Source organism: Hypomesus nipponensis, chromosome 10, assembly GCF_054491055.1.
Source record: "Hypomesus nipponensis isolate SF chromosome 10, ASM5449105v1, whole genome shotgun sequence".
Lineage (NCBI taxonomy): Eukaryota > Metazoa > Chordata > Actinopteri > Osmeriformes > Osmeridae > Hypomesus > Hypomesus nipponensis.
The window spans coordinates 16492395-16512500 of record NC_140370.1 but is presented as its reverse complement, the minus strand read 5'-3'; the positions used below and the strand labels follow the sequence as shown (position 1 = coordinate 16512500).

General features: G+C 51.8%; 1 protein-coding gene across 1 annotated transcript; it reads left to right on the top strand.

Annotated features, from left to right (window-relative positions):
• The first annotated feature begins 8292 nt into the window (after positions 1–8292).
• On the top strand, positions 8293–19956 carry LOC146272006 (transcriptional repressor p66-alpha-like). Its single transcript, XM_084707655.1, has 11 exons — positions 8293–8655; positions 8827–9002; positions 11284–11422; positions 11716–11844; positions 12041–12118; positions 12293–12445; positions 12794–13015; positions 14423–14687; positions 15609–16051; positions 16182–16455; positions 17916–19956. Exons 1-11 carry the CDS (start codon positions 8293–8295, stop codon positions 18050–18052), a joined length of 2379 nt encoding a protein of 792 aa, XP_084563781.1. The 3' UTR covers positions 18053–19956.
• The last annotated feature ends 150 nt before the right edge of the window (positions 19957–20106 follow it).

The following is a 20106-nucleotide window of genomic DNA, read 5'->3' as shown; positions in this document are numbered from 1 at the left end:
TTTGGATTCAATGTGTTGGAATTGGTAGATTTTCACTTGTTATTATTCAATTATTTGTCAGTTGGCCTCGAATGACCTCACATTGGAACCCAGATATAAGAATGACACTTGGAGGTCAGGTGAGGGTCGATCCTGGAGGCAACGCCATTCTTTCACTTGGCATGAACGCGAATCGAAAGTTTGACAGTTAAAAGTACGTTATATAATACTAGAACTAGGTCCAAGCTTATATCTTAACTGGCTACATCCAGTTGTAGTACTTTGCATTGCTTATACCTCCAGTTCAACTAGGTCTCTATAGGAAAAGGGAGTGGCTAAAGGTTGGTTAGCAGCAACCCTGTCGAGTGCTTCCAGCCACTGTGGGCTGACATGTTATGATGCCTTTGTGCTCAGAAGACTCGACTGTAAAGCGATTCAGCCAAAATGAGACACGCAGCACCAAGTAGCCATCCAACATCATCTTACCATCCTTCATTCCCTATCTAGAAGGAGGAACAGAAACTGCTTTCACCCAAGTCTCCCATCTGCCAGCAACTTTCTACTCAGAAGCTGTTGCTCATTTCTGTCTCACCTTAGAGAACCCCGCAATCCGCATATTTTAACAACTATTGATTTCCCCAATCAATCATTTTAAGAAGACAGGAGAAAAAGTGATGATTGTGGAGGGGAGGGGAAATAAATGAGAGAGAGAGAAAGAAAGAGAGAGGATTCCTGAGAGTGTGATGCAGCTAACTACAGTGCTGATGTCTCCATCTGATTAGGTAAGACTGAGGTGTCTGAGAGCAGCTGAAGAGAGGCCCCGGCCACTTCCTGCCAAATAGTGAGCTGGCCTGGTGGAGGCAGCTACTTCCTGTATTGTTACAGTGCTTAATGGGGATTAAGTTGACGCTGTCATGTTGTTACTGGCGGCCATTACCTCATGCAGAGAGGGAGAGAGAAGCTCAAATCTCTGACTGACTACACCACATTCAAGCATTGCTGTTTGAATCTGTATTTAGGAAATGTCGTTTTATCACCCTTGATTGATAATTTTTTTGCATTTCATTCACACAGTGAAAATCTACCATACTTAGTTCCTTTCTCAGAGGCATGACGAAATATAATAACATGAATGTCCACAGACAGTTTTTTCTTCTTCTTTTGTAATCTCTTTAGATATATTGAGTATCAACGACACAAACATGGTTTCCATGGGTACTACCGGGACCGTCTCCTACAGATTAAGTCTAATCCCAGACTAAAGACATCTCCAACAGGGAAGTCATCTTTCTTTCCAAACTGGGAGACTCAAAGATTGGTGGAGACATAGTTGTAAACCAAAGTGGTTTTCAGGGTGTTAGAGTATGTTGTATTCAGTTCTATGGGCATATGTGAAGCCCTCTGTGACATTGCTTGCAAAAAAGTGCCATAGAAATAACTTTTCATTTGATTTGTATACCAAACCAGTGTCAGAGTGCTAGAATTTGTCGAATACCAACCCTGGGTCAGGATGTTAGGGGATGTTAGGGGATGTTAGGGGGTGAGAAAGGAGGGAAGTTGAAGACTAACAGATTAACAGTTTGGGAGCTACAACTGGGCTACAATTTCCAGGTAAAAATCTAAAACTGCACCATACCTATATCTTTTTCGTTAATTTTGTAAGAATGTGTTTAGTTAGATGTGTGTGTGTGTTTGTGTAACACCAAGATGAACCCGGCAGCAGTGAGTCAAGAGCAGTGGGACCCGCCCCTCAAGGCAGGGGTCAGAGTTCAGTCAGATGACAGAACAACTCCTCAGCCCGCCATTACAGTTAGGCTGCAGACGTCATGTGACTACTGCTACGACCCCCCTCGACATCCCCCTCCCACCTACACACACACACACCTATAGATGGTGTGCACGTACACACACACACACACACACCTATAGATGGTGTGCACATATGTGTGTCTCGTTCCAGTTCTCTTATTCGCCCATCCAGAACACTTCCTGGTGTCTCATAACAACAGTGGGGCTAAGACACTGAAGCCATTAGGAGGAAGTGATGATGATGATGATGATGATGGCGATGATGATGATGATGATGATGATGATGATGATGATGATGATGATTATGGCGATGAGGATGATGATGATGGCGATGATGATAATGATAAACATGACGATGGATTCCTCTTAATGGATATCCGCTATCAGAAAATAACGTGCTCTATCAGCTGAGCTGAGACACTTCCAAGCACCAGCCTGTGTCAGGATGCAGTGTTAACAACTGATCTGAGTTCAGCTGTCTTTGCCCCTGTCTGTCTATCACCGTGGTGCTGTACGGAGCCAATCTGACTCTGAATCAGATGTTACAGGTACGGGTCAGCCGAGACCCGGGGCCGCTGGCATGATGCAGCGCTGCCCAGTTTGCCCTTCACTGGTGGTCAGTGGTTTTCGTGAAGTGCTCTCGGTCGCCCTGGAGTGTTGAAGCGCGCATGCCCACTGCGGTGACGCCGCGGCTCCATGTGTGTGCTGAGGCGCATTATTTGGCAACCGAGGCGGCAGCGGGGAGGGCCGAAACGAGAGGGTATCCCCAGGATTTTTAAAAAGCAACGAATAATCGGAGTTAATCGTCGCCAAATTCCCCTTGGACAACCGCCGTTTACGGACCAGTGTCGAATAAACCGAGTAAGTTGAATGGGTTGTACCTGAAGTTTTTTTATGAAGTAGATTGAGGGAAGCCTTTTATTGGGATTTGTCGTGAGCCAGCTCTTCCTCCACCTATCTATGACGATAGAGAAGCTGATGGGCTGTTGAAAAGTAACACTTCACCGCAGAGCAAAAGACATGTTTGGGCTCTGGGAGGGGGGGTGCCGACGAGGTCTTATCTCGTGGCATCATTGTTGTGTCTAAGACGCGTACTTTTATTTCTCACTTATTACAGAACTCTGTTTCAATCCTCTACAATTTTGGAATCGATCGATCGAATGTATTTAGCTTGCTACCGCTATCGCCATCGGTCGGCTGTCGACAAAAAAGTGTCTATCAGCGCTGTTGGGAGTTGAAATTCTTTTAGTCCAAGCTAGTGCCTAGCAACCTGGAATGCTTACAACTACGTTTACTTTATGGTTACACACAGGGACGTAGTCATTTGTTGTTATTATTTCTTTGGGCCATCTCCCTGAGATCAAGGCAGCCTGGGCTAATAGTCCTTCCTTGATGATTGGCTCGATCGGGGTCCCGGGGGTACCTGCGATGTTTATGTTGTTGTTGGTTGTTTTTACCGTGAGTTCAATTTTTAAAGGGGTGAGTTTGGATGGGACTATGTCTGAGACAGGAATGGTGTGTTTGAGCACAGTATTTGTTCCTGGTTTGTTCCCGATGGCTTCGGCTGCCAGTGACGGTTCTAATGTTCCAGAGCGAGCTTGGTCTGGGTAATCTTCGTACTTCTGTGTGACAACCGTGGTCTTCCTCCTCTTAAAGCGGAACACACACACACAAACTCTTCCTCGCTGCTCGCGTACACACACACACACTGAGCACTCAAGCAAACTGAACACAGAGAGGAGAGCACACGCACACACTACTAGAGCCACCAGCGCAGCGCTCCGGTAAACGTACTAGTATTACGTTATTTTATACTGCGCTTGTGCACAGGTGAAAACATGACATTGATTGTGGTCACGGGAGAACTTTCGGTTTATTAAAATCCGCCGTCTCGCGTCTGCTCGCATGTCTCAAACTACGTTCAGCTTACTCACGTTGGTCTGTGCATCTATAATTGACTGCACACCATGTACGCGTAGGTACAGTATATATGCCATGCTCAAGTGTAGAGACGTTGCTGGTGTCATTCGCTACCTTTTGAGAAGATGTGTTTAACATCCACTGCTGTGCAGCATAGCCCAAAATCATGGTCATTCTCAATTAACTATGAAGACGCTTGAACGTAGTTTTTCAGTCGTTGGCTATATCATGGTTTAAGGGTGGTCTCCCAGTTGGAGATTTGTGCACCTATGGCTCGTGTTCGTGTTCTGGAATGAGCCATCAGTTGTTCTTTGGGACAATGGCAGTGAAGGCTATTCGCGTTGCCACATGGCAGCATTGATAAGTCATCAAACAACCTCAGTCTTTAGTTGAGAGGACCTCAGAGGTATGCTCCAGCTGCCAGACGAATATTTGAGGTATGGCAGTTGTTTGTAACCTGTGTGCGTGTCAGTAAATGTGTCTGTGAGTGTGTCTGTATGTGACCCCACAACAGACACAATTTTCCAATGGCAACAGATATCCATCCAGCTCATGACTACACGATGATGTTGACTCACACACACAGTGATCCCAACCCTCGGCCCCTTGCAGTCCACACATCCACCTCTGTCCAAGTCTGTCCGTGCGCCAGACCAACGTCAAGGCCCTCTGCTGCACCTAGCTGGGCCCAGGCTGGTGTTGTGTGAGGGGCTCTGGCAGAGAGGGTTAGCTGTTGGCCACATTGTGTTCAGTGGTGAGGTGAAGCCTGAGTCAGGCAGCCTGCTGGAGGCAGCCTGCTGGAGGCAGCCTGCTGGAGGCAGCCTGCTGGAGGCAGCCTGCTGGAGGCAGCCTGCTGGAGGCAGCCTGCTGGAGGCAGCCTGCTGGAGGCAGCCTGCTGGAGGCAGCCTAGGACGAGGCAGCCTGCTGGAGGCAGCCTAGGACGAGGCAGCCTAGGACGAGGCAGCCTAGGACGAGGCAGCCTAGGACGAGGCAGCCTAGGACGAGGCAGCTTAAGACGAGGCAGTTTAGAACGGAGGCAGCCTGGGACGAGGCAGCCTAGGACGAGGCAGTTTAGGACGAGGCAGCTTAGGACGGAGGCATCCTGGGACGAGGCAGCTTAGGACAAGGCAGCTTAGGACGAGGCAGTTTAGAACGGAGGCAGCCTGGGACGAGGCAACGTAGGACGAGGCAGCCTGCTGGAGAAGTGTGTGTACAATGCAGGTAAAAAAACTGTCTAATGAAAGTTTGATTTGATTTTGAAGCTCTGCCTCTACAAGCTGTGGACTGAACTCTGCTGGTCTTGTCAGAGTCCAGGAGCTGGCTGTCAGGTTGGTGGGCTCGGCCCTGCTTTTGAGCCAAGGTGGAGAGGAGGTGATAGAGATGGAGAGAAGAGAAAGAGGTAGCATAGAGAGAGGGAGAGTGATGGATGAGGAGAGGTAATAGCAATTAAGGGAAGATAGTGAGAGAGACAGGTAGAGGTAAACAAAGTGACCTCTAGCAGGTCCAGAAACTGCAGCTCCTGACCTGCTGGACCCCCCACCCTCATCCCCTCACCCCCTCACCCCCCCTCATCCTCGCCTCACCCTCCCACCCACCCTCATCCTCGCCTCACCCCCCCACCCACCCTCATCCTCGCCTCACCCCCTCACCCCCCCACCCACCCTCGCCTGACCCCCACCACCCTCACCCCCTCCCCCCACCCATCCTCGCCTCCCCCCTTCACTCCCACCCTCACCCCCCCACCCACCCTCGCCTCACCCCCTCACCCCCCCTCATCCGCCTCACCCCCACCCCCCCATCCTTGCCTCACCCCCGCCCCCCCACCCTCACCCACCCCCACCCCAGAAACCTCCACCATGGCGATAACATCTCTATACATACAACATCTCCATATACATCCACACATGTTCCTAGATGTCTTTCTAAGGAAGAACTTAACCAGCCCGAGGTGCTGACAGGTTGACACACACCAGCTCCACGTTCAGGCCAAGGACTTAACATGTACACACACACACACACACAGGAAACAGACTAACATGTTCTGGCGGTAATCAGACTGACCAGCAGGCAGACAGAACTTGTCAGCTCGCTAACAGTGTGTCTGTCTGACATGCACACGGTCTTTCTGCCTGTCTGTCTGGTCACCTGTCTGTCTGTCTGGTCACCTGTCTGTCTGTCTGGTCACCTGTCTGTCTGTCTGGTCACCTGTCTGTCTGTCTGGTCACTTGTCTGTCTGGTCACCTGTCTGTCTGTCTGCTGAGATAGACAGGTGACCAGACAGACAGACAGGTGACCAGACAGACAGACAGGTGACCAGACAGACAGACAGACAGACAGGTGACCAGACAGGTGACCAGACAGACAGACAGGTGACCAGACAGACAGACAGGTGACCAGACAAACAAAGCTGAGAAGGATCATTGTCAAGCTAGTAGTTAGAAGCCTGTCCCTTGTCATTAGGTGGTCTGCTGTAGATGAACTCTTTACACAACCTGGTGTTCAGGAGGTGGTTTTGTGTTCACGTGTATGTTCTTGTGCCCGTGTGTTTGCCTGTGTGTATGTGTGTGTTTGTGTGTGTGTGTATTCTTGTGTGTGGGTCTGTATGTACTGTAAGTACGGGTGCACACTTACTTGTAAGTGTGTGTGCATGTGCACGCTTCTGTCTGTCTGTCTGTCTGTCTGTCTGTCTGTGTGTGTGTGTGTGCGTTCGTGTGTGTGTATAAGAGCAGCCACCGTGATGAAACCTAACACCTCCCGGCCATGTAGGTGGTGACCTTCCTCTCCAAGGAGGATCCTAATGAGCACCCGAATGTGGACACAGTAACCCAGATCAGCGCTGACCCAGGGTCTGTGTGTCTGTGTCGACCGCCCTGTCCGAGGCCGCTGTGCTGGAGGCTAAGCTGATCCTAGGACAGCCGTTAGGGAAGGGTGCTGTAGTGACAGCAGAAAGTCTCGCTGGTTTTATCAGTGATGTCTCTATCTCTGGAGGGGTCTGTCTGTGTTCCAATACTCCAACATTCCATTCAGCCTGGCCTCCCTCCCTCCCTCCCTCCCTCCCTCCCTCCCTCCCTCCCTCCCTCCCTCCCTCCCTCCCTCCCTCCCTCCCTCCCTCCCTCCCTCCCTCCCTCCCTCCCTCCCTCCCTCCCTCCCTCCCTCCCTCCCTCCCTCCCTCCCTCCCTCCCTCCCTGCTCCCTCTCCCCTTGTCTGTCTCCCTCCTCTCTGCTTTCTCTCTCTCCCTCCGTCCTCTCTTTTCTTCCTTTCCCAGCTCCTCCCACCTCTCTCCTCTCTCCCCCCTCTTCTAGGCCCTCCCCTTCACCCCCCCGCTCACCCCCCCCTTTCTATTTTTCATGCAAGCGTCTGTCACTGCAGAAGCTAAGCTTCCATTCCAGAAAGTAAAGGGTTAAAACCTGCTTCAGCCTCTCTCTCTCACTCACTCACACACACACACACACGCATACACACACACACACACACTAGCCAACCGGTTTAAACTGGTTCTCAGGAAAAGTGCTTTGTGTGTCCCGCTGAATCCTGGGAAGGGTCATGTGTGTCTCAGTGATGTCAGAGTGGCAGGGAAAAAAAGGAAACCTTGAGTCAGGTTTGTTATCAGATGGTGTGTGTGGCATAAGTACTGTCGAGTGTGTGTGTGTGTGTAGCATGCAGTGGTCAATACTCAGCTACCGTAACTATCAAGGGAAGTGTGTGTGTGTTGAGCGTGTGTGTCTTTGATCCAGACTAGAAGGGTTAATAAGCAGCAGAGGTTTGCAGGAGCTCCTTACAGTAGAGGCCAGGGGGAACGAGAGAGAGAGAGAGAGAGAGGTCTGTTTATTTTTGGAGTGCGTGATGGACTGTCCGACAGTCTACCCTATGGTGCATAGTGGTTGTTTATCTGACTCCATTGCTGGCCTTCTGTAACGTTGAATACTAGTGAGTGTGTGTGCGCGCGTGTGTGTGTGTGTGTGTAAGGCAGACAAGGATTAAGACCAGCAAGCATCTGGGTAGCTGGCACCAAGGTGCCTGTGTGTGTGTGCACGTGTGTGTGTGCACGTGTGTGTGTGCACGTGTGTGTGTGCACGTGTGTGTGTGCATTCCATCCCCCAGCGGCCTGACAGACAGACCCCAGGCTCCCGTGTCATCAGGCCAGCCTGATGGAGAGGACATCTCCAGACATCTCTTCCTGGGATGTTGTGTAACTGTAGTGTCTGTTTGTCTGTCAGCCATCTCTCTGTAGGTTGACGTGTGTGTGTGTGTGTGTGTGGGCCTAGCTGCTCGTGTGACCCCTGAGTCAGGTCCAAGGTCAGCCTGAGGCCTGTCAGCGGCCAGGGCAGATTGAGATGGACCTTCTGTCCAGACTCGGTAGTGAGCTGGATTCTGAACCACCATGCCTCAGAGTCACATTCACTGCTGTTCTCTCTCTCTCTGTCTCTCTCTCTCTGTCTCCCCTCCCCTCTCTCCCTCTATCTCTCCCCTCTCTCCCTCTATCTCTCCCCTCCCCTCTCTCCCTGTATCCCTCTCTCTCTCCCCCCCTGTCTCTCTGTGGTGTAACTGACCCCTCTGTCTCTCTCTCTCCTTCCTCCCAGGGGCATGTCTGAGGAGGCTGTCCGTCAGACGCGCAGCCAGAAGCGGAGAGAGAGGGAGGCTCCGCCCCCCTCCTCAGAAGCCCCTCCCACTGAGTCAGACAGTAAGAAACCAAAACTCGAGGACCCGGAGACACAGGATCAGGACCAGGATCCCACCCCGAACCTCCCCAAAGCTGTCCCCTCTCGGGACGGCCCGAGTCGGACGAGCGAGGAGGCCGAGCCGGGGGAGGATTTGGACTCGGAACCGGGCAAATTGACTTTACCGGCACCGTTGACTTTACCGGCCCCGGCGGTCAAGGAAGAGACGGACCACAACCACAAGCCGGCGTCGGAGGGCCGGACCGACGTCCACCCAGAGGGGAAGGGGGCAGGGGGGCTGCGGGCTGGGGGGCAGGTGGAGGGGGCAGGGGGGCTGCTGGCTGGGGGGGAGGTGGAGGGGGCAGGGGGGCTGCTGGCTGGGGGGGAGGTGGAGGGGGCAGGGGGGCTGCTGGCTGGGGGGGAGGTGGAGGGGGCAGGGGGGCTGCTGGCTGGGGGGGAGGTGGAGGGGGCAGGGGGGCTGCTGGCTGGGGGGGAGGTGGAGGGGGCAGGGGGGCTGCTGGCTGGGGGGGAGGTGGAGGGGGCAGGGGGGCTGCTGGCTGGGGGGGAGGTGAAGGCCACCATCAAGGTGGAGGTTCAGACTGGAGAGCAGCCTGTGGACATGAGCACCACCAGAAGGTGAGGACCTGCACAGCTTCTCATCTGTCTCTCTCTATGTCTCTCTATCGGTCTCTCTCTCTGTCTCTATCTTTGTCACAGTCTGTTTCTATGTCTCTCTATCGGTCTCTGTCTCTATCTTTGTCACACTCTGTCTCTATGTCTCTCTTGTCTCTCTCCTGTCTCTATGCCATGGCTTCTTACATCCTCGTCAACCTCTGTAATTGAGAGGACCCCCCCCCCCCTCGACTCAGGTCACTGAATAGGGTGCTCACTCTAAGGGTTCAAGGGTGGGGTGGGGTGGGGGGGAGCAAGGGGCGGTGGGAGGAGAGCGGTGGGGGGGGAGGGGCGTTACGGTTAGGGGGGCTTTATCCTGCTAACAGTCGCTCCTCCTAAACTTTGTTTGTGACCCTCCCTCCATTTTACCCCTCTCACCACCTGAACCCTAAAACACTCACACACAAAATGAAGCCTGTGTGTCACAAACCGGTTTCAGCCGGCCGTTGCCATGGTTTCCACTGTGGAAGGAACGGGGAGGGGAGTTGTCACGTGACAATGCCTTTTGAGGTCATGTGATTTCTTTGGAAGAGTAGTGATTAATCCACAGGAAGTGATGATGGCGCTAAGCCCTGAAGACATGCACACACACTCACGCACACACTCGCACACACAGTAGAACATCCTCTATTTCTTTCCAAGATGATTTCAAATGTTGATTCTGTGGCTCTATTCCAAGAATAGACATTTTAATCAGGTGGATCCACACCATGATTGTGATCATCTAAAGACTTAGTGAGATTCTGTTTGGAGTATCGACTGGGACCGACCCTGGACCGACCCAATCAGACGGGATCTGACAGGGAGGGGAACCTCCCTTCAGCCATCCAGCAGCTTAGGAGTCACTAATGAATGAGCTCTCTTCCCCAGTCTCCTTATCGTGTCAACACACACACACACACACACACACTCAGCACAATGTGTTATCGTGTTAACACAGCCACACACTCACACTGATAACATGGTGTGTGTGTGTGCGCGTGCACTGCTGCTGGGGGAGGGGCTAGGAGGTAGACATTACTGCCAACGTGAGTGATATTAAAGACTTGTGATAACTAAAACCAGAGCCAAGACCTTGTGGCCCCGCCTCCTCTCCTTTTATACATCAACATGTTGGTACAGCCCTGGAGGCTCTAGCGCCACTGCTCCCTGGTAAGGGACACGTCACAACTCTTCAAGAACGTATCCTTCCTCCTTTCAGAAGTAGATCTTGGGGGTCGGGGGTCAGATGGCTGAGCGGTCAGGGAGTCGGGCTATTAATCAGAGGGTTGTTGGTTCGATTCCCGGCCGTGCCAAATGACGTTGTGTCCTTGGGCAAGGCACTTCACCCTACTTGCCTCGGGGGTAATGTCCCTGTACATACTGTAAGTCGCTCTGGATAAGAGCGTCTGCTAAATGACTACAGATCCCTCCGCCCCAGTCTCACAGACCTTCGCTGTCCTACCAGGGCTGTTCCGTATGATACCATGGGTTCATCAGATGTTTCTATTCAAAGCAACACACATGGGGGGATTTGAACCTGCAACCTCTTGATTTGCGGTCAAGTCATCTGCTAGGTTTAGCTCCGGGGTTAGAGCATTCGACTGTATATCAAGAGGGTGCAAATACGTCACCCCGTACGTTACTTTGGATAACAGCGTCTACTAAATGAATACGTTATAGTTATGGCATTCAGTGTCACCTCTCCAATCAGGTGTGTTGTCAGGGAAGGAAACAGGAAATGGGTGAAGGATGTTGCTCAGAGAGAGTCACCTCAGATGGACACAGTGTTCAATTCTGGTGTATTTTATAATCCATTCATAATCCCGTTACGTAATGTTGGGCCCTTGTGGGGCTATCTACTGGGATCAGTCATTAGTCCTGGTGCTTTTCTCATCCCTGCTAGTGTTGGGATTCCTGGCCTGCCTTCAGTTGTTCATTCATGCATCAAGCATGAATTCACTTACCCATCCATCCATCCATCCATCCGGCATTCATGCAGCAGTCCATCCACCATCACCCCTTCATTCATTTAGTGAATACATTCATTATCTTTTACTTTATCCATTCATCTCATCATTCATTCATCCAGTCAATCCTTCCACTCTCTCTCTCTCTCTCTCTCTCTCTCTCTCTCTCTCTCTCTCTCTCTCTCTCTCTCTCTCTCTCTCTCTCTCTCTCTCTCTCTCTCTGTGTCTCTCTCTGTGTCTCTCTCCCCCTCCCTCCCTTCCTTTTGACCTGAGCTCTCTGTTCCTCCTGTGTGCAGCAGCATCATCAAGAGAGAGAAACGTCCTCCTTCTCCCGACAATGACGATGATGTCATCATCCTGTCAGACAACGACTCCCCCAGCCCGGCCATGAACGGCCTGAGCCACCTGACAGAGCTGGACACAGACCTGCTCATGGTGACACACACACACACACACACACACAGACAGACACTCTCACACACACAGAATTAGGACTCTAACTGTGAATGTCATCTTCCCCTTCTCTATCTTACATTTGTTTTTAACGTGATTTTTTCTCTTTCACTTTTACTCGTCTCCCTCCTCCGTTCTGTACACCTTCCTTTCACTCTCACCTCCCCTCCCTCTCTTCCCCCCTTTCCTCCCCTCCCTCTCTTCCCCCCTTCCCTCCCCTCCCCCTCTCCCCCCTCCCTCCCCCTCTCCCCCCTCCCTCCCCCCCCCCCCTGCAGAAGAGCAGTCCAGAGGAGAGGGAGCTCATCATCCAGCAGCTGAGGGAGGAGCTAAGGCTGGAGGAGGCCAAGCTGGTGCTGCTGAAGAAGCTGAGGCAGAGCCAGGTCCAGAAGAACGCCCTGCAGAAGGTACAGGAGCTCTCTCTCTCTCTCTCTCTCTCTCTCTCTCTCTCTCTCTCTCTCTCTCTCTCTCTCTCTCTCTCTCTCTCTCTCTCTCACACACACACGTCCATAAAAAACGCCTTGCAGAAGGTACAGGAGCTCTCACACACACACACACACATCTATCCATCCCTTCCTCACTCTCTCTCTCTTGGTCCTCCAGCCATCTGGATTATCCACTTCTGCTGTTCCTCCTCCTCTCATCCGGGGAACCATCACAGCCAACAAGGGCTCTCAGCAGGTCTGTGAACACACACACATTTACGTTTAGTCCTTAAGCAGACGCTCTTATCCAGAGCGACTTACACACACCTGCACACACACACAGATACATACAAGATACATACAAACCCCGAACAAACAGACACACATCCTGGTAGCTGCCCCCACTTCCTGACGGAGTCGTTCTCTCCAGGTGACAGGCAGGAGTGCGGGCACGGTCATCCCTCCCCCGCTGGTACGAGGGGGGCAGCAAGTGTCCTCCAAACACAGCTCCCAGGTCCTAATGCCCCCCTTGGTGCGGGGTGCACAGGTGAGCCACGGCCCCAGACCTACACCATACGTCCAGGTAAACTGCCTGGCGGGCTAAGTTCTCATTACAGTGTTCTGCGGTGCTGTTATTGTGTTGTTGGGATTTTTTCCCAGTGTTGTGAAAGAAAGTCAACACCTCACCAGTACACACTCTGTCTGTCTCCCTCACTTTCACCCTCTCTCTTTTCCCCTTTCTCCTCTCTCTCTCTCTCTCTCTCTCTCTCTCTCTCTCTCTCTCTCTCTGTCTCTCTCTCTCTCGTTCTGTCAATTCCCCCCAACCTTCCACCCAACTGTCCCCTTCTCTTGTCCCCCACCCTCTTGACCTCCCCCTCTCTCCTTCCCTCCTTCTCTCCTTCCCTCTCCCCTCTCTGTTTGTCCCTGCCAGCCTATCTCTGTGTCTCCCCAGCAGATCCAGGCCCTTCGACAGCAGCAACAGCAGCAGCTGGCTGCATCAGGGGGCTCAGGCTCCGGGTCCGGCCCGCCTCCTCTGCTCCTGGCCCCCAGGACCTCAGCCACCGGGTCCCAGGCTCAGAGAGGCCTGGTCCAGTCTGGTCTCATCAGGGTGGGCAATGTTTCCAATGCCAGCCTGCTGGTCAACATATCACAGGTCAGTCAGTGGGCGGTTGAAGTAGAAAAAGGTGGAGAGGGCAAAGGTGTATGAGAGATGTTTTTTTTTGTCTGTTAACTTTTATCTGGTGGTTTGCCATTATGGGAAGCTAGCCACCGTTTTCGTGGAAACAAATGTCACCTTAACCTTAGGATTAAGGCTTTTCCATTGATTCCATGTTTATTGCTGTGATTTATTACCTTTTGTAAAAAAAAAATCATTTTTTCACTGTACCTTATCAGGAAGTTTGTGTATTTCTTACAATACATACGTCGTAGGCTCGCATTGTTAAGGTTTTATTTTAAGGTTTGCAACCATGGTCACTTCAATGTTGTCAGCTGATCACCGCATGCCAAACAATGAGAGAATATCTTCCATCAAAGTAATTTGCGTGAAACTGAGAATGGCACAAAGAAAACTCGAGATGTTTTTCCCCCGAAAAAACGGCAAAAAGGTCAACCTGTATTGAAGTTCATTGAACTTTTTTTCTGTCGAATAATTACATGAACCTAATGAGTCTTTATTGAGCTTGCGCTAAAAAGGGGAATTATTAAATCAACTGTGTCGTTAGTGTCTGTAGCTAGCTCTTGGTAGCCTAACGTTTTTAGCTTGCGAGCCCACCAGCTAACCACTTCTCCACTAACTAATTGCCTTGTTTGAACTACTGTAGTTAGTTACAAGCCACACAGCGCGAAGTTACATATTACAATGGCTTCAGATCATTTCCGTATAGTTGCCGAAAAGTAAAGACTGTCATTGGAAATCTCTCGATCAAGGAAACTTCTGCCATTGTGATGGGGAAACGTTTAGAGCACCTTCAAGTCTGTTTTTAGGCAACGAGACAAGCCACTGAAGGAACTTTAAGTCGACTTGCAAAAGCGATACAAAATCACACGCATTGTATATCCTTGCCTTACATTAACCAGCCAGCAGAGCAGTCCCACAGAGGGAGGGCAGTTCATTTATTGTGGAGAATGAAATTTGCATTTAAAGTGGTCGATGCTCGTTAACATGTCTCTCTCTTTTTCTACCTCCCATTCCCTTCCACAAATTCTCCTTCTCTAAATTCCTTTTGCATCTCATTCTGTCCACCCACTGTGTCTTTCACCTTTTGTTTTCCCTCCTCCCTCCCTCCCTCCCTCCCTCCCTCCCTCCCTCCCTCCCTCCCTCCCTCCCTCCCTCCCTCCCTCCCTCCCTCCCTCCCTCCCTCCCTCCCTCCCTCCCTCCCTCCCTCCCTCCCTCCCTCCCTCCCTCCCTCCCTCCCTCCCTCCCTCCTCCCTCCCTCCCTCCCTATTAATGTCAATGTCTCCTCCATCTCTCTCATCCTCCATCTCTTTCAATCCCTGTTTCTCTCTGTCTCTCCATCCCTCCATCTCTCTCTCCATCCCTCCATCTCTCCTCCGCCAGGCCTCGGCCTCTAACCTGAAGGGTTCGTCCCTGGTGTCCCAGGCAGGAGGGGGGGTGTCCGTGGTCAGCGAGTCCCCGGCCAGCCGGCAGGCGGCGGCCAAGCTGGCCCTGCGGAAGCAGCTGGAGAAGACGCTGCTGGAGATCCCCCCGCCCAAGCCCCCCGCCCCCGAGTTCAGCTTCCACCCCTCGGCCGCCAACAACGAGTTCATCTACCTGGTGGGGCTGGAGGACGTGGTGCAGAACCTGTTGGACACCTTCAGCAGAGGTATGGAGCCTGAGGAGGGGAGGGTGGGGAGGTAGAAGTGGGGGAGAAGGTGGGGGAGAGGAGAGGAGAGAAGGAGGGGGGAGAGGAGAGGAGAGGAGAGGAGAGGAGGAGGGGGAGAGGAGAGGAGAGGAGAGGAGGAGGGGGGGAGAGGAGAGGAGGAGGAGGGGGGAGGAGAGGAGGAGGGGGTAGAGGAGAGGAGGAGGGGGGAGAGGAGGAGGAGGGGGGCGGGAGGAGAGGAGGAGGAGGGGGGAGAGGAGAGGAGGAGGAGGAGGAGGGGGGAGGAGAGGAAGAGGGGGGGTAGAGGAGGGGGGGGGGTAGAGGGGAGGAGGAGGGGGAGGAGAAGAGGAGGGGGGGGGTAGAGGAGAGGAGGGGGGGGTAGAGGAGAGGAGGGGGGGTGTAGAGGAGAGGAGGGGGGGGGTAGTGGAGAGGAGGGGGGGGGGTAGAGGAGAGGAGAGATACAGGTGGAGGTTACGTAGAACACAAAGTAGTACTTTAGTGATCCCTGGGAGAAATGACACTGTTAGAGCCATATCAAGACACTCCAGGTCAAGTACCGGACAATATATCCTAGGTCTGGAGAATCCTATGGATGATCTGCAGGTGTAGGGCTGAAGGTCTTTATACACTTGAGGTAAGCGTCAGATATGGTGATAGATGTAGTCAGCATACAGGAATCCAGGCTGTTCAGACGCACCGTCTCCACTTTCCATCTCTACAACGGATGCTGTTACACCAGCTGATGTGGATCATTTTTTTCATTCCCGAGTGGCTGTAATCCACATCTCTGATGTCCTCTCTCTCTCTCTCTCTCTCTCTCTCTCTCTCTCTCTCTCTCTCTCTCTCTCTCTCTCTCTCTCTCTCTCTCTCTCTCTCTCTCTCTCTCCCCACTCCCTCTCTCTTTCTCTGTCTCTCTCGCCCCAGCTAAGAACCCAGGCGTCCCCTTCCCCAGGCCCGCCCCCCGTGAGCCCTACACTTGCTCCCAGTGCAGCACAGACTTCACCTGTCGCTGGAGGCAGGACAAGGCCAAGGGCGGGACCATCCTCTGCGAGGACTGCATGACGTCCAATCAGAAGAAGGCCCTGAAGGCCGAGCACACCAATCGTCTGAAGGCTGCGTTCGTCAAGGCCCTGCAGCAGGAGCAGGAGATCGAGCAGCGTCTGCTGCAGCAGGCCTCCTCCCCCGTCAGCCACCCCTCCTCCTCCTCCTCCCCCTCCTCTCTGAAGGTGGAGCAGCTGGTGTCCCAGCAGCTGAAGCAGGCCCAGGCCAGGGCCTCTTCCCAGCAGCAGCAGCAGCAGCAGCACCACCAGCACAGCAGGGGGCAGCACAGCATCGCCCGCCACCACCACTCCTCCAGCATCAAGCAGGTGAGCCAGGCTGGGTGTTCCTGTGGCGCTGGGTAGCGTAGGGGTTGGATGCAGACGCGGAGCGTTGATAGGAGAGTTTTTCCGAGCTCTCTAATCCTCCCTCCCTCCTCCCCTCCCTGCCCCCTTGCAGAGCCCCCAGGGCCAGCTGTCGCGAGGCAGCGTCACGTCGTCGGGGGGTGTGAGGGGCGTCCCCCACTCCTTCTCCTCCTCCTCTCAGCTGCAGAGCGCCGTGGCGGCAGCCGCCTTGGTCAACCGGCCAGGTAAGCACGCCGCCCACACCCCCCGCCCCTCTGCCCACAGTTCAAAGGTCGCCGGGACGGGCGGCGCCGGAGGCGGCCTCAGAGGAGCGGGCGGAGGCAGTGCCTCGGCCACTGCATGGAGGAAACAGAGCAACAGCAGCACAGGTAGACTCACGCCTCCACCTCCTCCACCTCCTCCACCTCCTCCAGATCTCCGGCAGCACTCAGCGGCTCCACTGTCCTCCCTGACTAAACACTAGACCTGGACCCCGTCCTAAAACAACCCGCCGTCGCAGGGAGTTTCTAGAACAGTCCACAGGGGGGCGTCTCGTTTCCGTGGAAACAACGATGAGACCTGGGAGGAGAGAGCGGTGGTCGTTCACTCTCCTGTCTCTCTCTCGGGTTCTCTCACAGTCGCAGTCCCAACTTAACTCCACAAGCCCAGGGTCTCCCGTGGGGGGGAGGGTCCCCCTGTCAGGGGAGGACCCGTTACCCCTAGCTGTGCTAGCCCTGGGGGGGTGTAGGTCGCAGGGGGCAGAGAGGGGCCGGGGTGGGGGGCTTCTTCCATGCCCTTTTACAGACTAGAGAAAGACACACGATAGCTTTATAGATCCCAGCTAGTCGTGGAAGCGCCCATCTGCTCCTGTTAGAGGCAGCCGGGAGGAGGCCATAGGTTGTTTTTGGACACGGCCCCCGACTTTTTTCACTCTTTCCGTCGCTCTCTTTCTCTTTCTCCTTCATTGTCTCTCACTCTCTTTCGCTCTCTCCCTCTCCCTTTTGTTTTCTCGCTCTCTTTCCCTCCCTCACTGTGTCTCTCTCCCTCCCTCACTGTCTCTCTCTCCCTCCCTCACTCTCTCTTTCCCTCCCTCACTCTCTCTCTCCCTCCCTCACTCTCTCTCTCCCTCCCTCACTGTGTCTCTCTCCCTCCCTCACTCTCTCTCTCACTCCCTCACTGTCTCTCTCCCTCCCTCACTCTCTCTCTCCCTCCCTCACTCTCTCTCTCCCTCCCTCACTCTCTCTCTCCCTCCCTCACTCTCTCTCTCACTCCCTCACTGTCTCTCTCCCTCCCTCACTCTCTCTCTCCCTCCCTCACTCTCTCTCTCCCTCCCTCACTCTCTCTCTCCCTCCCTCACTCTCTCTCTCCCTCCCTCACTGTGTCTCTCTCCCTCCCTCACTGTGTCTCTCTCCCTCCCTCACTCTCTCTCTCCCTCCCTCACTCTCTCTCTCCCTCCCTCACTCTCTCTCTCTCTCTCTCTCTCTCTCTCTCCCTCCCTCACTGTGTCTCTCTCCCTCACTCTCTCTCTCTCTCTCTCTCTCTCTCACTGTGTCTCTCTCCCTCACTCTCTCTCTCTCTCTCTCTCTCTCTCTCTCTCTCTCTCTCTCTCCCTCCCTCACTGTGTCTCTCTCCCTCACTCTCTCTCTCTCTCTCTCTCTCTCTCACTGTGTCTCTCTCCCTCCTCCTTCTACCGGCTCTGCTTGGTGGTCTGGTTTCCTCCTGGGTGGCTTCTCTGTACCGTCTAGAGCAGCATCAGAGCCTGTGTGTGTGTGTGTGTGTCTAGGCGTGTCCCTCTGACTGACCTCTCCCCCACCCCCTCTCTCTCTCCCTGGCTGGTGTCCGTCTGCAGGAGTGACTATGGCCTACGTCAACCCCAGCCTCTCTGGACACAAGACCTTGTCCACAGTCGATGCTCGCCAGAGAGAGTACCTGCTGGACATGATACCCTCACGCTCCATCTCCCAGACAGCCAACACATGGAAATAAGAACAATAACCAACTCCCTGGCTCCACTCTCTCCTCACGTTCATCGTCAAACACCCTTTGTATACGTAGACTCTTTCCTCGACTCGTAACAGTGCAAGGGGAACCCCCTGGTGGACACTTCTGGAAATGCAATCTCTTCAATTTCCAAGAGAAGAACCCTTTTCTTTCTTGTTTGGGGGGGGGTTTATGTTTGTTTAAGTCTTTTAAATTTATTTTGAGGATCGCTGATTTTTGATTATTGTGCAAACAATGTTTTATTTCACTGGGGTAAAGGAAAAAAACTAACAAAAAGAAGAAAAATAATGGTAATGTAAGGGCTTCCTTCAGGATTATGAGTCAGCCATGATGGCTGTGATGTAGCTGATGCCGAGAACGTTGGTGTCTTCAGAACTCACGGTGACATTCTCTTGGTTCCTCACCACGGAAACCACAGAACCACTCTGCGCTGTTCCTGTGCCCTCTGTCATTGCAGACCCAGCCAAAGGATCGCAGAAATTTGGATGGGGTTTTGGTCGTGATATAAATGACTTATCGACATGAACATATGGCTTAATATTCCCCCCAAAAAAGACAAAATCTACAAAAAAATTATTATCTGGTTTTATTACCTTTTGTTTTGGTTCTCGTTATTCATGAAGAGGCGAACAGTGATGTTTTCAGTGCATCAAACCAGATGTTGCTGACTTGGAATGTGTTTGTATTTAAAGTAAGTTATTGGGTTATTTTGACACTGTCGATTTATATAGTAGTCTATACAAATGGACAGTTAATGCCAACCACTTACCTACCCCCATCTTGTCTTTGCTGATCATAGCTCCTCTGTTTGACAGAGCATGTCTTCGCCTGTAACCTTCCCACTCTAACCCAGAGCAAGCAGACAAGATTCATCTTTGTTTTCATTCAGACTTTATTAGTTTTCTGTATCTCTGTTATGACGCATCTCCAGGTCCACTGAGGATCAACAGAGTTGGGGGGGCGTTACGGGTTAACCTTGGGGGGGCGTTACGGGTTAACCTTGGGAGGGCGTTACGGGTTAATCTTGGACTACTTCTTTAATTTGACTGGCGACAGTTGTTTGGACGTGTTCGAATGACTAGTTTTTGTTGTCCAGTTCCCAGAGACTTTTGTACTTTTAGTTTCTGTTGTCTGATTGTGACGCAGTCACTGAAGATTATTTCAGGTTGTAACTAATAAATCATCACACATGTTTTGGTTTTTCTCCTTCTGTACTAATTGAATATTGTGGTTATTTCATTTGTATTTACGTTGTAAATTGTTTATTATTTTAGAGATTCACTTCAGACTGATTTGGTTTTGATCCCAATTGCGAGTTGATGTTGTGTTTTAATAAGTTTATCTCCGTACGCAAGTCTTGAATTGGAACGGTGAAGTAACCACAAAGGAAAAATGTATTCATAGGATTATTTTCTGCAAAAAAAAAAAAAAAAAAAAAACATTTTCTGGTCTTGTCTGCTTTGAACATCTGTAATTACCATATGCTGTACATGGTTTTTCTTTTCTATTTATGTCTTACATTGTTTGTAAAATTTGCATTGTGAGTCCTTCATGCAATTGCTGAGAACTATAAGAGGACAAAACCAGAACGTGAATCACAAGCTTTAATTTCACACACCGGAATCACAGATCTCCAATCAGAAGGCTCAAACCCACCTTGGTTCTATGACCACCTGGAGAGTTGAAGAGAGATGTTGATGGTTGTTCAAGGCAGACATCTTTGAACAAACCAACACCGCCCTTTTTTAGATGACATCATCATGTTCCTCGTTAACATGTACTATAGCCTCCACGCAGTAATAAAACTGTTCGTTCAAGTTTATTTGGTTTACTTTGACCCAGTCCTACTTTAAGAAATAATAAAATTATAAGTAATTTTAACCCTTTGACTTGCCGTAAATGTGTTTTATTACAGACAGCATTATTTAAGTTAGATCATGTTATTTAAGGTAAGGACCTTTTTTTTTTTTTTTTTACATGATTCGAGGTCTTCATTAATGTTGTAGTTGCAAAGAAAACGTAATGTTTTCTTCTTCCGT

What these genes read in the sequence shown, in the direction of transcription:
- LOC146272006 (XM_084707655.1), top strand. Translation starts at nt 8,293, where the DNA reads ATGTCTGAGGAGGCTGTCCGTCAGACGCGCAGCCAGAAGCGGAGAGAG. An exon ending in GACATGAGCACCACCAGAAG is followed by an intron (nt 9,003 to 11,283) that starts GTGAGGACCTGC and finishes TCCTGTGTGCAG; the next exon opens with CAGCATCATCAAGAGAGAGA. An exon ending in AGAAGAACGCCCTGCAGAAG is followed by an intron (nt 11,845 to 12,040) that starts GTACAGGAGCTC and finishes TTGGTCCTCCAG; the next exon opens with CCATCTGGATTATCCACTTC.